We start from the raw sequence: 13,720 nt of genomic DNA, 5'->3' as shown, positions 1-13,720 counted from the left end.
ACTGCCCCAGGGCATGGCTAATAGTCCTACTATTTGTCAAGAGGCTGTTAAATCTGCCCTTTTCCCATATATTCATAAGGGCCTTAAGGTTTTTCATTATATGGATGACGTGTTAATATGGGGAGAATTAGATACAGATCTCTCCGCCCTACGTGATTTTCTAATCCCTGCCTTAAAGAGAAGTGGACTTAATGTAGCTCCTGAGAAAATACAGCTAATTCCTCCAATATCTTTCTTAGGCTCAGAGATTTCCCTAACGCAGATTCATCCTTTAAAACCTTGTGTTACTTTTCCTTCTAATCTCACTCTTGCTTCTTTACAAAGTTTTCTTGGAAATTTGAATTGGCTTAGGCAGTATCTTTATCTGCCTACGAGCTGTCTGCAACCACTGTTCGATCTGTTAAAAGGAAACAGACAGCCCACCTCAAAGCAGATGTTAACCCCTGAAGCCTCCTTGGCACTGGAAAAAGTTAACCAGGCTCTCCAGGACATGCACCTCGTTTGGTTCTCCCCCTCCTCTCCAGTAAATCTTCTAATCTTTAACTCCACCCCCATGGTAGTGGGGGCATTGTGGCAGAAACATGGAGTTCTCGAATGGCTTCATACGCCAGTAGGCGGAGCTCCAAGACTCCTTACCGAGATTGATGCCTTAGCATTTATGGTTCGCCAAGGAAGAAACAGATCAGTTCAGGTCTTAGGAAGGGAACCAGATTCAATCATTCTTCCCTTTTCTCTCACAGATACAGAATGGCTCATACGCCACCATTCTCGTTTTGCCATAAGTTTAATGGGTTTTCCAGGACAATTAGATAACCATTTTCCCTCTAATAATTTGATAGCTTCTTTACCTCTGTTGCCTCTACTAGTACCTAAACTTTTCTCTCAAGATCCCATCCCCTCTGCTCCTACAGTGTTCACTGATGGTGGAAAAAAGGGAGCTGCTGCCCTTATAAAAGGGGAAATGTACCCCCCCAATATCCAGCTGGCAAAAGCCTTAACTACATTAAATCTCTTTAATATTTACAAAAACTCAGACCAACCTCCTATTATTCTTCATTGGCAAACACCACCCACCCTCCCAGCTATTAAAGTCAAATGGAAAGACCCACTTGATAAAATTTGGAAAGGACCTGACCCCCTGTTGACTATGGGGAGGGGTTTCGCATGCATTTTTCCACAAAATTACTCCAAGCCTGTTTGGGTTCCTGCCCGCCATGTCCAGCAATACCCATATGATGGCGCTGATATCCCTGAAGAACAAGAAACACTGCAAGAAGACTGGCTGCAAGAAAACTGGCTGCAGGATGCACCCCAGGATCCATAATACAGCATGCAAGAATAAAAAAAAAAAAAAGATTCAGAGAACTCTTCCCCCCCTCCCCCGAATGTCTTATGCTATGACTGGCCAGTTGTGTTTTGTGAATGAGTGAGTGAAAAAAAAAATTGAGTGAGTTGAGTGACCAAAATTTTTGTACGACCCATTTTGCTCAGAGTACTCTGAAAGTTAACTGACTTTATATAAAACGGCTGGACGCAACCATGGTTTCTGGAGACGTCCAGAAACAGTCCAAAAATTGTTCATTCCTCTTTTTGATTTCTTTTTTAAGTCCTGATATAAATATGAAATGTTTAGTCTTAAACTGTGTGAGTAAAGATGGTTCAACTATGACAGTAGATCTAAATTCGCATTTGAAATGATATGTCTTATTTACAAGTTTTTCTCCTGTGTGTTATAAACTATATGTTTAATATGCGTGTTTCAAGTTTGGTAAACATTAACTTAACGGTTAAATTGTAACTTCAAAGCTACATTCTTAAGAGAAGAGGTAAAATCAATTCATTAAAGTAACTGAGTGTTTAAGGTAAAACTCTAAATATTCAAGGTGACAATTCATCATCTCCTAAGTTAAAATACAAATCCTCTATACAGGACATTTTTGGAGGGCCCCCCAAAATGTACTGTAAGCTATCTTGTGGAAATTAATCCACAAAAAATTTGGCATCAATCTGATATTGTAAATGTACCAAAAAAAAAATTATCACTAAAATGTGTTAACTCTAGTAACCTGAGTTTGCTTAAAAACCCAATGTAAAAATAGTTAAGAATCAATATATGTGACTTAAATTCGGTATGAAAATTTTGCTATATAGAGACTGCTACATGAGGTCACATAAGATGACCTTTACACGAAATTATAAAGATACCTAAACCAATTATAATCATTGAGTTATCAATTGTAGTAAACTTCTAATTTGTTACAAAGTTTTTTCATAAGTAATTGACTACAGCTATGACAAGCCTTCGCATAAAGAAGCATCTGCTCATATAGAATCCCCAGAAATCCATCTTGGACCCCTGACCTCTGACATCACCCACAATTACAGCCATCCCCCGAAACCCATGATGTGACCTGACACAATCTGGAGAACCTGATTCACAGACTCCAAAGGACAAGACTTTCCTACTGCCTTTCTCTCAATCATCGGTGTCTGCTCTTCCTGCTTCTGTTTCGCCCATCATGTTTTGGTGGTTCCAGGTCACTCTCTACAGAGAAGAAAAGTTCCAGTGGCTGTCCTCATCCATAAAGATAGACATGTGGCATTTATTTCCTGGCCGTTGACATTGGACATCGGTTCCAGGTCACTCTCTACAGAGAAGAAAAGTTCCAGTGGCTGTCCTCCTCCATCAAGATAGACATGTGGCATTTATTTCCTGGCCGTTGACATTGGACTGATGCTTCTATAGAACTTACTGGACACTCCCTTTATACTGCTGGACTTCTTGAAGAATGACTGTAGCAGTTCATAGAACTTTCCGCCAGCTGACTCGGGATTTTGCAATGCCAGATCACCCCTCTAGCCCCTTGGCTTATCAGGCCCCCACTCCTCCACCCATCAGGTTCACTCTGTCTCTTGCTACTCTTACTTATCCCTCCCTGTCTTGTGCTAGTTCTTTTTGAAGACACTTACACTTTATCATTCTGCTTTCTTCCCAACAGGTTTCTGTTCACCCCTACACTGCTATTCCCCTGACAGAGATGAAGCCTTTTACAGACATTGACCCAGTTATATATGGCCATTAAGTAAGAGGGAGATGTTGGGGAATTGTGAGGATATGGTTGAGCTTGGAAGGGCTTGAGTCTGAGGGGTGTGTCAATCCTGTTAGTCTCTCTACGGAGAGGTTGGGCAAGGAGGGACAGTAGAACCCCAAAAAGTGTGCCTCTTATCAGTCTCCATGCCTCACAAAGTGCCCCACTCTCCTGATACTAAGGCAAATAGTTAAAAAGAAAGGGGGAGATGTTGGATAGTATGCCAGCTCCCCCTGGCTTCTGCTTAACACTATTCTATTTACATAACCACTGCATTCTATTTACATAACCACTGTTAACAAGCACCACCCTCCCTCCAGGGCATTGGTGGTTCAGTGATAGGATTCTCACCTGCTCCACCCCCTCCTTGTCACACTCTGATTTTCACCAGTCACTTTTCTCTCCACCCTCTCTATATCACATCCTGTTTCCACCCTACTTGGAGAGTATAAAAACAGCTGCTCTTCTGATTAAAGACACTTGGAAATTGCTTTCCGGCTCCGAGAGTTCCAGATTGTATCTCCTGCGAAGTTAGTGCAGCACAAGTTCCTGATCCCTCTCCCATGCAGCAGCCTAGATCGGCTCCAGTTGAGTTCTCTCCAACCCAGAGAGCACTAGCTCGGGAAGAAGTACCCTCAGTCTATCCCGGCACTGAACCACTTTATCTCACCAGAAACAAAAATCAACTCCAAATGGATCAAAGACTTGGATGTTAGACCAGAAACAATCAAATACTTAGAGGAAAACATTGGTAAAACACTTTCCCACCTACACCTCAAGGACATCTTTGATGAAATAAACCCAATTGTAAGAAAGACTAAAGCAGAAACAAACCAATGGGACTACATCAAATTGAAAAGTTTCTACACATCCAAAGAAACTATCACACAAACAAAGAGACCCCTCACAGAATAGGAGAAGATCTTCACATGCCATATATCAGACAAGAAACTAATCACCAAAATATATAAAGAGCTCAGCAAACTTAGCACCAAAAAAGAAAATGACCCCATCCAAAAATGGGCAGAGGATATGAACAAAACATTCACCTCAGAGAAGATCCAAAAGGCTAACAAACATATGAAAAACTGCTCCAGGTCACTGACTGTCAGAGAAATGCAAATTAACACAGCATTGAGATACCACCTCACCCCTGTAAGAATGGCATACATCAAAAAGGACAGCAGCAACAAATGCTGGAGAGGATGTGGGGACAGTGGAACCCTTTTGCATTGCTGGTGGGAATGTAAATTAGTCCAGCCTCTGTGGAGAGCAGTCTGGAGAACTCTCAGAAGGCTAGACATGGACCTTCCATATGATCCAGTAATTCCTCTCCTGAGGTTATACCCCAAAGACTCCATAACACCCAACCAAAAAGATGTGTGTACTCCTATGTTCGTAGCAGCACAATTCATAATAGCTAAAACCTGGAAGCAACCCAGGTGCCCAACAACAGATGAGTGGCTGAGAAAGCTGTGGTATATATACACAATGGAATACTATGCAGCTATCAAGAACAATGAACCCACCTTCTCTGACCCATCTTGGATAGAGCTAGAAGGAATTATGTTAAGTCAGCTAAGTCAGAAAGATAAAGATGAGTATAGAATGATCCCACTCATCAACAGAAGTTGAGAAAGAAGATCTGAAAGGGAAACTAAAAGCAGGATCTGACTAAATTGAAAGTAGGGCACCAAAGTAAAACCCTGTGGTGAGGGGTAGACATGCGGCTTCCTGGGCTGGTGGGGCGTGGGGGTGGGTTGGTGGGTTGGGACACAGTCTTTTGGTGGTGGGAACGGTGTTTATGTACACTCCTAGTAAAGTGTAGTCATATAAATCACTAGTTAATTAATATGAGAGGGGGAAAATTAATTGTATGTCTCGAAGTTTTTAGAACACAGACTGATTCTTCTTAATTTATAGGATGTATTTTTGATATGCAGACTCTCTCAAAAGCCTAGACCAAGTAGATCAGAGGCAACCAGTCGCACAGCTATTTACAAGATACTGGGTACTATACCGCAAACCCTAACAAAAGGACTTTTCAAAGTTAATCCAATTACCAAATAATGTGATGATAACATTAACTATCTATTGTTTTTTTGAACCCTAAGACAGCAGGAACCTCACATCTCCACTAAAGAGCCTACATTTCCCCCAGTCCTGGAACCTTACGATAGGGCCCACTTTCCCGCATGCCTTTCCCAATCCATATCAAATAATATTGCATCTGCGGATTGCAACCTAATCAACGCAACGATTGCCACCTCAACATGCTTCAGCTCAGACTGTGTTCAGAGACTTCAGGTGTAGAATGACAACCCTTCAGCTTCATTACTCGGGTGAGACCTTTCCTTTCATAGTATACTCTAATTCCATCCCAGGTGTATCACTTTCTAACAAAGTCCCAAAACCTAGATATATACCAGGTTCTGTGAGAGAAAGCATATGTTCACAAGTATCCATAAATAAGTGCAAAATATATACCTGAAAGCAGAAGTATACTAGAGTTTGCAGTGAGCACCCCCCCAACACTTCCTCTCCACTATTCCCACCTTTGGGTCCATGATTACTCAACAATTTGTTTGGCTTCGTATGTTAACTCTCTTTTCAGCCACCAGCTTCCAGATGCCATCAGGATGCCACCCAGGATTCCCTGGACTGAAGACCCCACCTATGTGTCCTGGAGCTCCACTTCTCCAGAGACCCAACCATCTAGGGAAAGAGAGAGGCAGACTGGGAGTATGGATCGACCAGTCAACGCCCATGTTCAGCGGGGAAGCAATTACAGAAGCCAGACCTTTCACCTTCTGCAACCCATAACTACCCTGGTTCCATGCTCCCAGAGGTATAGAGAATGGGAAAGCTATCAGGGGAGGGGATGGGATATGGAGATTGGGTGGCGGGAATTGTGTGAGTTGTACCCCTCCTACCCTATGGTTTTGTTAATTTATCCTTTCTTAAATAAAAAAATTAATTAAAAAAATTAAAACAGACATATAAAAGGAAAAAAAACACTCAAACTTTTTTTTTCTGTTTTGCAGTGTTAAACATGATTAAAACCAGTGCAAAAAAAAATACTAAGTATTGGATAAGATGTGAGCTAGAAGCTCCATTATGTATTTATTTTATTGTCTTCATGATTCAATTAAGACAAAAAGCATATAAACAACATTAACTCAAGGATATAACCTGGAAGTTGAAAAGTGATGACTGTATATGCTCTACTGGCCTCCAAAGGCATTTAAGGGATCATCAAATATGTTGGAAACCTTCTGTTCAGATCTTGGTTCAGGTGCTGCCTGCGAGGACCTACTTTTTGCTTTGGTTGTCTTAGGCTGGACACCAGAGGAAAATATATCATCTTTAGAAAAAAAAAAGGAAAAGTGATTGAATAAACAAGAAAATAGGTGTTTTAAAACGTATTTAACACAAACCACTAAGACTAAAGTCTGTTAACTAGTATGAAGAATCAAAAACAGTAAGAGCTAAACCTCTTTCTGGTCCTGGCTCTGTTACTAATCAAGATTTGCAATCACATAGAAGTTACAGATTCTTTGTGAACACAGTTTCTCAGCAATAAATGTTCAGGAGAGGTTTCTAATCCAGCCCCTCTCATAACTGTGACATTATACATATTTCTACATTCCCTTCCCCACTGGATTTTAAAAGGAGTCAACCTCTTTCAGGAAAAAAAAAAAGCATCTTTTTGAAGTATTGCAATGTTTATAATGACATAAGTCTTCATGTTCATAATTGTAATGTTTCATTGACCCTAGGGCTTCCTGATTCATCTTATCTAGTATGTTACATATGCAGTAATGCTGCTCTTAGAGTTCTAGCCTAATAAAGACTTTAGTCTCCTATCCAAGTACTAACCAGTCCCGACCCTACTTAGCTTCCAAGATCCGAAAAGATCGGGTGTGTTCAGGGCGGTATGGCCATAGACTAATAAAGACTTTAGCACATACATGAAAAGACCATGTATACACAAACATTAAACATTGCAATATTAACTGTAGCATAGAAAAATTTAGGGACAAGCTACATCACTCTCAACAGGTTTGTGGCAAAGACAAAGTAATACAACCACTAAAAATAAAGAGTAGACATATCTCTGTATGTACTAAGATGAGCAGAGATTAAGTTACTAAAATGAACAGCAGAACAAAATATTAGTATTTTCTAAATAATGAATATATACAAAGCAAACCATTATTAATATCACTATGTCTGCATGGACACACAACAAATTCTATGGGTCCTTTTTTACTTTTTAAAATATTTATTTATTGACCAGAGACAGACTGAAGTTGAGAGGAAAGGGGGAGACAGGGAGAGAGAAAGATACCTGTAGCCCAGCGTTACTGCTTGTTAGTCCCCCACCTACCTACTCCTGCAGAAAACTGGAGGTTGAACCTAGGTCCTTGTGCATGGTAACAAGTGAGCTCAACTGGGTGTGCCACACTACCTAGCTCTTTTTTTAGTTTTTATGTCTTTCAGACAGTATGGATTTATTATAGCAGACATGTCACCTCATGCCATGCCATTGCATTGTAAGAAACAGTCCCTTCTGTGTCTCATTTGGAGAGAAACAGGTAGAAAAGAGAGGTAGGGCTTGCTCTGGGAAAAGATCCAGTGTGCCCCGGCAGTATCTCATTTTCCCAGTTAATTGCAAGGTGTAATTGGGGGAGAAAGGAAAAGAAAAAGGAAGTATTTGGCTTTAGTCCCAGTCCTATCTACCAACATAGGATGCGTCACCACAAACTGCACTTGTGATTTGACAGGGCCATTAATCAAGCAGATGTTGTATGATGAAGTGTATAATATCTTTACACTCGAATTATTTGGTAAGATGCAAAGTTTGAGGAGACAGGCAGTTGTGCACTGGGTTAAGTACACATATTACAGTGCACAAGGACCCAGGGTCAAGCTCCTGTTTCCCACCTGCCGGGGGGAAGCTTCATGAGTGGTGAAGCAGGGTTGCATGTGTCTGTCTCTATCCGATAATAAATAAAACTTTTTTAAAAAATGCAAAGTTTGAGTCATATAATTATCTTCTCCGACACTACCACTCCACTCTCTGAACCACTGAAAATCATGTTCCAGTGAGAACTCTGATTCAACCAACTGTATCATACCCCATCCTGCAGCACACAACTCTGAAATTACTTCAGCCTGCTTTAGCTTGGCAGGTAGTTTCTGATCCTCCTTCCATAATCTCAGAGTGTTGTTCCTACTTGTCACAGGTAATGGGCAGGGGGAATATTAAGATAAACTTAAATTACATTTAAGGGCAAAATTCTGGTCTTCAAGTTCCCTGGATGTCCATCATATCAGTAAGTTTTTTTATTTTTTAATTTGCCTCCAGGGCTGCACTACGAATGCACTGCTTTTGGAGGCCATTTTTCCCATTTTGTTGCCCTTGTTACTGTTACTGTTGTTATAGCTGCTGTTATTGTTGGATAGGACTGAGAGAAATCAAGAGAGGAGGGGAAGACAGAGAGGGGGTGAGAAAAATAGACACCTGCAGACCTGCTTCACTGCCCATGAAATAACCCCCCTGCAGGTGGGAAGCCAGGGGCTCAAACTGGGATCTTTAAGCCATTCCTTGTGCTTTGCACCATGTGTGTAACCTAGTGCACTACTGCCTGGCCCCCATCAGTAAGTTTCTTTAGTTGAAGTGATTAGCCTGTTTAATTATACATCTTCAGATTAACTCAAAAATAACTAGCTGAAGGAAATACATGTTTTCCAGGAAAGGGAGCAGGAGAAACATCAAGACATTAAAGACAATGATTTCATGTCATGCATAAAATGTATATATTCATAATAAAAATAAAGGGAAGAAAAAGCCAAACTTACCCATATCATCAGTGAATATAGACTTAGTTTCTACTTTCTTTTTGGGTTTTTCTTTTGGTTTTATGTTTAGGTCAGCAAAGATATCAATGTTATCATCAAATAAGTTGGGTTCAAATGTTCTTTCCTTCTCTTTTGCTTTTTGTGAGGGCTTGACTGCTTCTATAGCAAATATATCATCCTTGGTAAGCCAAAAACAAGCAAAATAATTTTGAATTTAGTAACTGTCATAGAAAAAAAAACATTTCAACTTGTAGAAATCCAATTACCAGTGTTAAAAGTCTCTGCCTGGAATGTTATTATTCCAGAGGTCAGCCTGGCAAGGTCCTTATCCACATAGTCCATCCAGTTCAAATGCCACCTATTTAGGTAGGCCATTGCTAAAGCAGGCCTCCTGCCCCATCCACTACTCAAAGCTGTTTCCTTAAAACACTTGAAAACTGAGCTGGGGCTGGTGAAATAGCTCATTTGGATATGTCCTGCTTTGCCATGTGCGCAACCCAGGTTGAACGCAGCACCTACTGCACTGAAGAAAGCTTTGGTGCTGAGGTCTCATTCTCTTTCTCTCTGCCTCATTGTTTCTCTTTCCCTATCCAAAAAAAGAAAGGAAAAGGAATAATAATAAGAAGATATGAGAACATGTTTCTCTGTCTATATCAGATTCCCCCTTCCTAAGCACTCTGAGGAGCAGAGCCTAGGTTCTAGTTCACTTTATACTCATTTCACTACCCAGATAAACATCTGCCCTGCAAGTGCCGCTGAATGACACTGCCAGAGCTAAATCAGCTCCAGTGGGGACTTGGTTCCCCCAGTAACCAAAGGCTACATATACAAGTTGTACTGACACTGCTTTCTACATGTCAAGCAGGTGACTATAGAAATACTCTTATAAAGTTTAAAAATTAAAAACTGTATTCAGACTTATGGCCATCCAGGAACTACTAACCTACATGAAAGAAAATTAAAAAAGAACTTTCATGGGCCCTTTAAAATATAACTAAAATAGGCCTACTAACTATCTACAAAACGGAACCCCTCCCCCCCCGCCCCAACTCTTCATCTGAACTATTCCAGCTTTTAGGTTCATGATTAGGCAACAATTTGTTTGGCTTTATATGTTAAGTCTTCTTTCAGCCACCAAGTTCCAGATGCTAACATGATGCCAACTGAACTTCTCTGGGCAGACGATCCCACCAATATGTCCTGGAGCCCCACTTCCCCAGAGCCGAGCCCCACTTCCCCAGAGCCCCGCCCCACTAGGGAAAGAGAAGAGGCAGGCTGGTAGTATAGATTGACCTGTCAATGCCCATGTTCAGTGGGGAAGCAATTACAGAAGCCAGACCTTCCACCTTCTGTACCCCATAATGACCCTGGGTCCATACTCTAGAGGGATAAAGAATAAAAAAGCTATCAGGGGATGGGATGGGAATGAGTTCTGGTGGTGGGAATTGTGTGGAGTTGTATCTCTCTTATCCTTTGGTTTTTGTCAGTGTTTCCATTTTATAAATAAAAAAAAAACTTTCAATTTTCAGAATTACTAGCAATCAGAATCTAGTTCTACTTACTAAGCAAGAAGATATGGGTTAGCAATATAATAAGTGAAATGAAATCTATGGCTCAGAGTCAGTTGGGTATCATCCTTAATGCAGAAAAATACATGCAGTTTTGACCTATTACCTCAAAAATATCTTGTGCTTTTGAGATGACATCCTGTTGGCTGCTGGATTTTGACTCAGTCTTCTTGCTTTTTGGATGTACAAAGAGATCATCCTCATCTTCCAGGAGAGGGAAGGGATTTGTCTTCGATGGTTTTGGCGTCACAGACTGAAAAAGATCTTCATCACTACCTGTCTCACCTCGAGCAGAAAACATGGGGCTCTTTTCTTTACTTTCTCCTGGTGGGTTGGTTGGGTTCTCTGTTGCTTTTGTCTTGGCTTTTGTTCTCCCCGTAGGCTGAGATTTTATACTGTTAGAAAAGATATCTTCAGAATCAAAAAGGTCATCCTCAAGAGGTTGACCGTGAGACTTCCCAAAGGGGCTTCTGTCCACTCCAGCTATGGGATCACCTAACCAAGTTGGAGTGGCAGCTGCTAAGGCCTCCTGAGAATGTTCTTCACCAGGTGTTCTTGGCAGTGGCTGAAAGCCATCTGGTGAAATGGCACCTTGTGGAGATTGTGCAGCAGATCTTCTGGGGACACTCATGTCCTCAGCCTCACTGGACTCTTGGGCAGCCAACCGCCGAGCTGCACGAGTCTGTGGTCTGCGCTTTCCTCTCACTTTCACTCGGCCCTGCCATGGTTGAAAAAATAAAAAGGCCACATCAAGCTGATGATTTTAAAAAGTATTGGAGTTAACATATCAAAGATAAAGTAACTAGAAATACTTCACCATGTTTTGGTTACCCTAGTCAATAAATTATGTAAGACACAGAAGAGGTTATTTCTTATAATTTTCCAAAGTAGAACTGGGAATTAGTTCAAAATAATGAAAACAAACAAACCAACAAAAACAACAAGAGCAACAAAAACTTGGCACAGAAGCAACAGAATCATGTATGTACGAGAGTCCACATACATATATACTAAAAAAAAAAATTCCGAAGAAGCACCTTTTTTTTTTTTAATGATTTAATAATGATCTACATTGTGGGATATGAGGGGTACAATTTCAGATAGTTCCCACCTGCACTGCAATGTGTGTGCTTAACCAGGTGCACCACCACCTGGCTCCTAAATTTAGGTCTCTTTCAAAAATAGAAAAGAATCGGGGGCTGGGTGGTGGTGCACCTGGTTGATCACACACATTACAGTGAACAAGGACCTGGGTTCAAACCCTCAGTCCCCACCTGCAAGGGGAAAAGCCTCACGAGTGGTGAAGCAGTGTTGCAGGTGTCTCTCTGTCTCTCTCCCTCTCTATCACCCCTTTCCCTCTCAATTTCTGGTTATCTCTGTCCAATAAATAAATATAATAAAAATGTTTAAAAAAAACAGAAAAGAATCAAGAGACATTTCATGCCATTAGCCTTCTTAGGGAGCTATTCTAAAATCAGGCTAAAGGAGCATGAAGATACACGATAGTAAAGAGAAGAATAACCTACAATATCAATGTCAACAACATTAAATTCAAATATTAAATCTTTCACACAAAAATATGTCTTGGGGGCTGTGATGTAGCTTAGTGCTAGAGCACAAACTTTGCATGTATGAAGCCCTGATCTTGATCCCTGGCACAAAATCAAAACAAATGAGCAAAAAAGCTTTAAAATCAGAAACTTTAATATTCTCAAAATGTGAATCATTTATTATCAATGATATAAAGTCTGTGATATTTTCTAAAATATCAAATCAAGTTGTTTTGAAATGATACATGCTATTTCTGGTAAAGTACTTGACTCTGCCTATTTCAATGAAGTTTCACAAATAATTTTAAGTAAGTGCCAAATTAAACAAAATCAAATATATATAAAGGAAGGCTTTATTATTTTTATAAGGAATACAGGTTTGAGAACACATAAAATGAACATATTTGCCTGAGTTATTCTAGGCTAAGTTGCTTACTCAGAACCAGTAAAAGAAAACTGCATAGAAACAAGACAGCCAACTAACATGAAAGCGAATGTAAGGTGTTTATAATCCATAAAGCCACAGTTCTAAGGAAAACTATGATGTGACAATGCTAGTACAAGAGTAACTGCCATGGGAGTATCTCAGAGGAAAGAACCTAGAAGCAAGGGAAGAGAAAGTGAAACATCACAGAAACCGTGAAATCTGAGCAGTGCTGGCTGTCACCGAGGCATAGCATTCTTGACAGAGGAAGCAGCATGTGCTAATGACAGCAGTGAGTAAGTGTGTTCAGGGAAAGATGCCTGATGGGATGAAGATTAGGCAGAGACTAAATGGTGACTGATGTGGGAGCTGGAAGCTTTAGTTAACATGGTTTGTAAGAGAAGCTCAAATGGCCCTCCTTAGACAGTGAGGAGACACTTTGTGTTTAAAAGACTCCTAGGTGGCAATTAAAGAAAGCCTGGAGGTAGTGGGACTTTACTATGGCTACTGAGTAAACTATAAATATAACAGATGCATGCAGTAGAAAAGTGTATGCTGGATGAGCAAAACAGAAGGAGGGTGGAGACACTGAAGGAAGGATGGGGTTCCTTCTTCCATTGGTGAGGTGGAGTCAAGTCTACTGTGTGTAACTGATGGACTTGGAAGAAACATGTAGGTTGCTCTAGTTAAGCAAGCAAGAAAAAGTACTTTAATTACCTTGTTTGCACTGTGTAAGGTGTCTGCCTGAGCTGGAAGATCAAAACTCACACCGAGCTCCCCATCTCCAGGAACAGTGGACAGTCTATCCAGACTGTGGATCCTTCCAGATTCAGATGATGGAATAGCCAATTCTGGCAAAGCAGGCTTTGCTCCAGAGATCTGGGGAGCTGCTGCAGGCAGCAAGGCTGCTGGATTAATTGATAAATTTGCCTAAGGTAAAAAAAAGAGAGAAAAGAAACTTATGCTTTTTAATGCAGTAATTTATTGCTATTACTGTGATACAAGAAAAGACACTCAGTGTACATAATGTGTAACACAAGAGGAGAAAAGAGCAATGCAGGAAAGTCTCCCACTTTAGTCTCAGAATTCAAACAGAAGGTTATACACCTGTGTCCATCACTGAAATCAAAGAACAGATGTTACAGATGCAGCACACAGAAGCAACTAGAGGGTGAGGAAGAGATGAGAAAACACCTGGTAGTAGCTGACAAAAGTAAAAAATAA

General features: G+C 40.6%; 1 protein-coding gene across 3 annotated transcripts in view; it reads right to left on the bottom strand.

The window, feature by feature from the left end:
- Nucleotides 1–6,181: 6,181 nt before the first annotated feature.
- LOC103116592 (WASH complex subunit 2-like) overlaps nt 6,182–13,720 on the bottom strand; it is a 61,224-nt gene continuing 53,685 nt past the window's right edge. For all 3 annotated transcript variants that reach the window (XM_060191606.1, XM_060191592.1, XM_060191597.1), the window contains 4 exons: nt 13,214–13,426; nt 10,629–11,240; nt 8,955–9,132; nt 6,182–6,453 (listed from right to left, as the gene is read on the bottom strand). In XM_060191606.1, the coding sequence (XP_060047589.1) occupies nt 6,314–6,453; nt 8,955–9,132; nt 10,629–11,240; nt 13,214–13,426 (1,143 nt within the window). In that variant the 3' untranslated portion in view covers nt 6,182–6,313. The remainder of the gene's footprint in view (nt 6,454–8,954; nt 9,133–10,628; nt 11,241–13,213; nt 13,427–13,720) is intronic.

Source organism: Erinaceus europaeus, chromosome 1 (assembly GCF_950295315.1).
Source record: "Erinaceus europaeus chromosome 1, mEriEur2.1, whole genome shotgun sequence".
Lineage (NCBI taxonomy): Eukaryota > Metazoa > Chordata > Mammalia > Eulipotyphla > Erinaceidae > Erinaceus > Erinaceus europaeus.
Note: the sequence above shows the minus strand (reverse complement) of the source record. Positions and strands in the feature narration are given on the sequence as shown.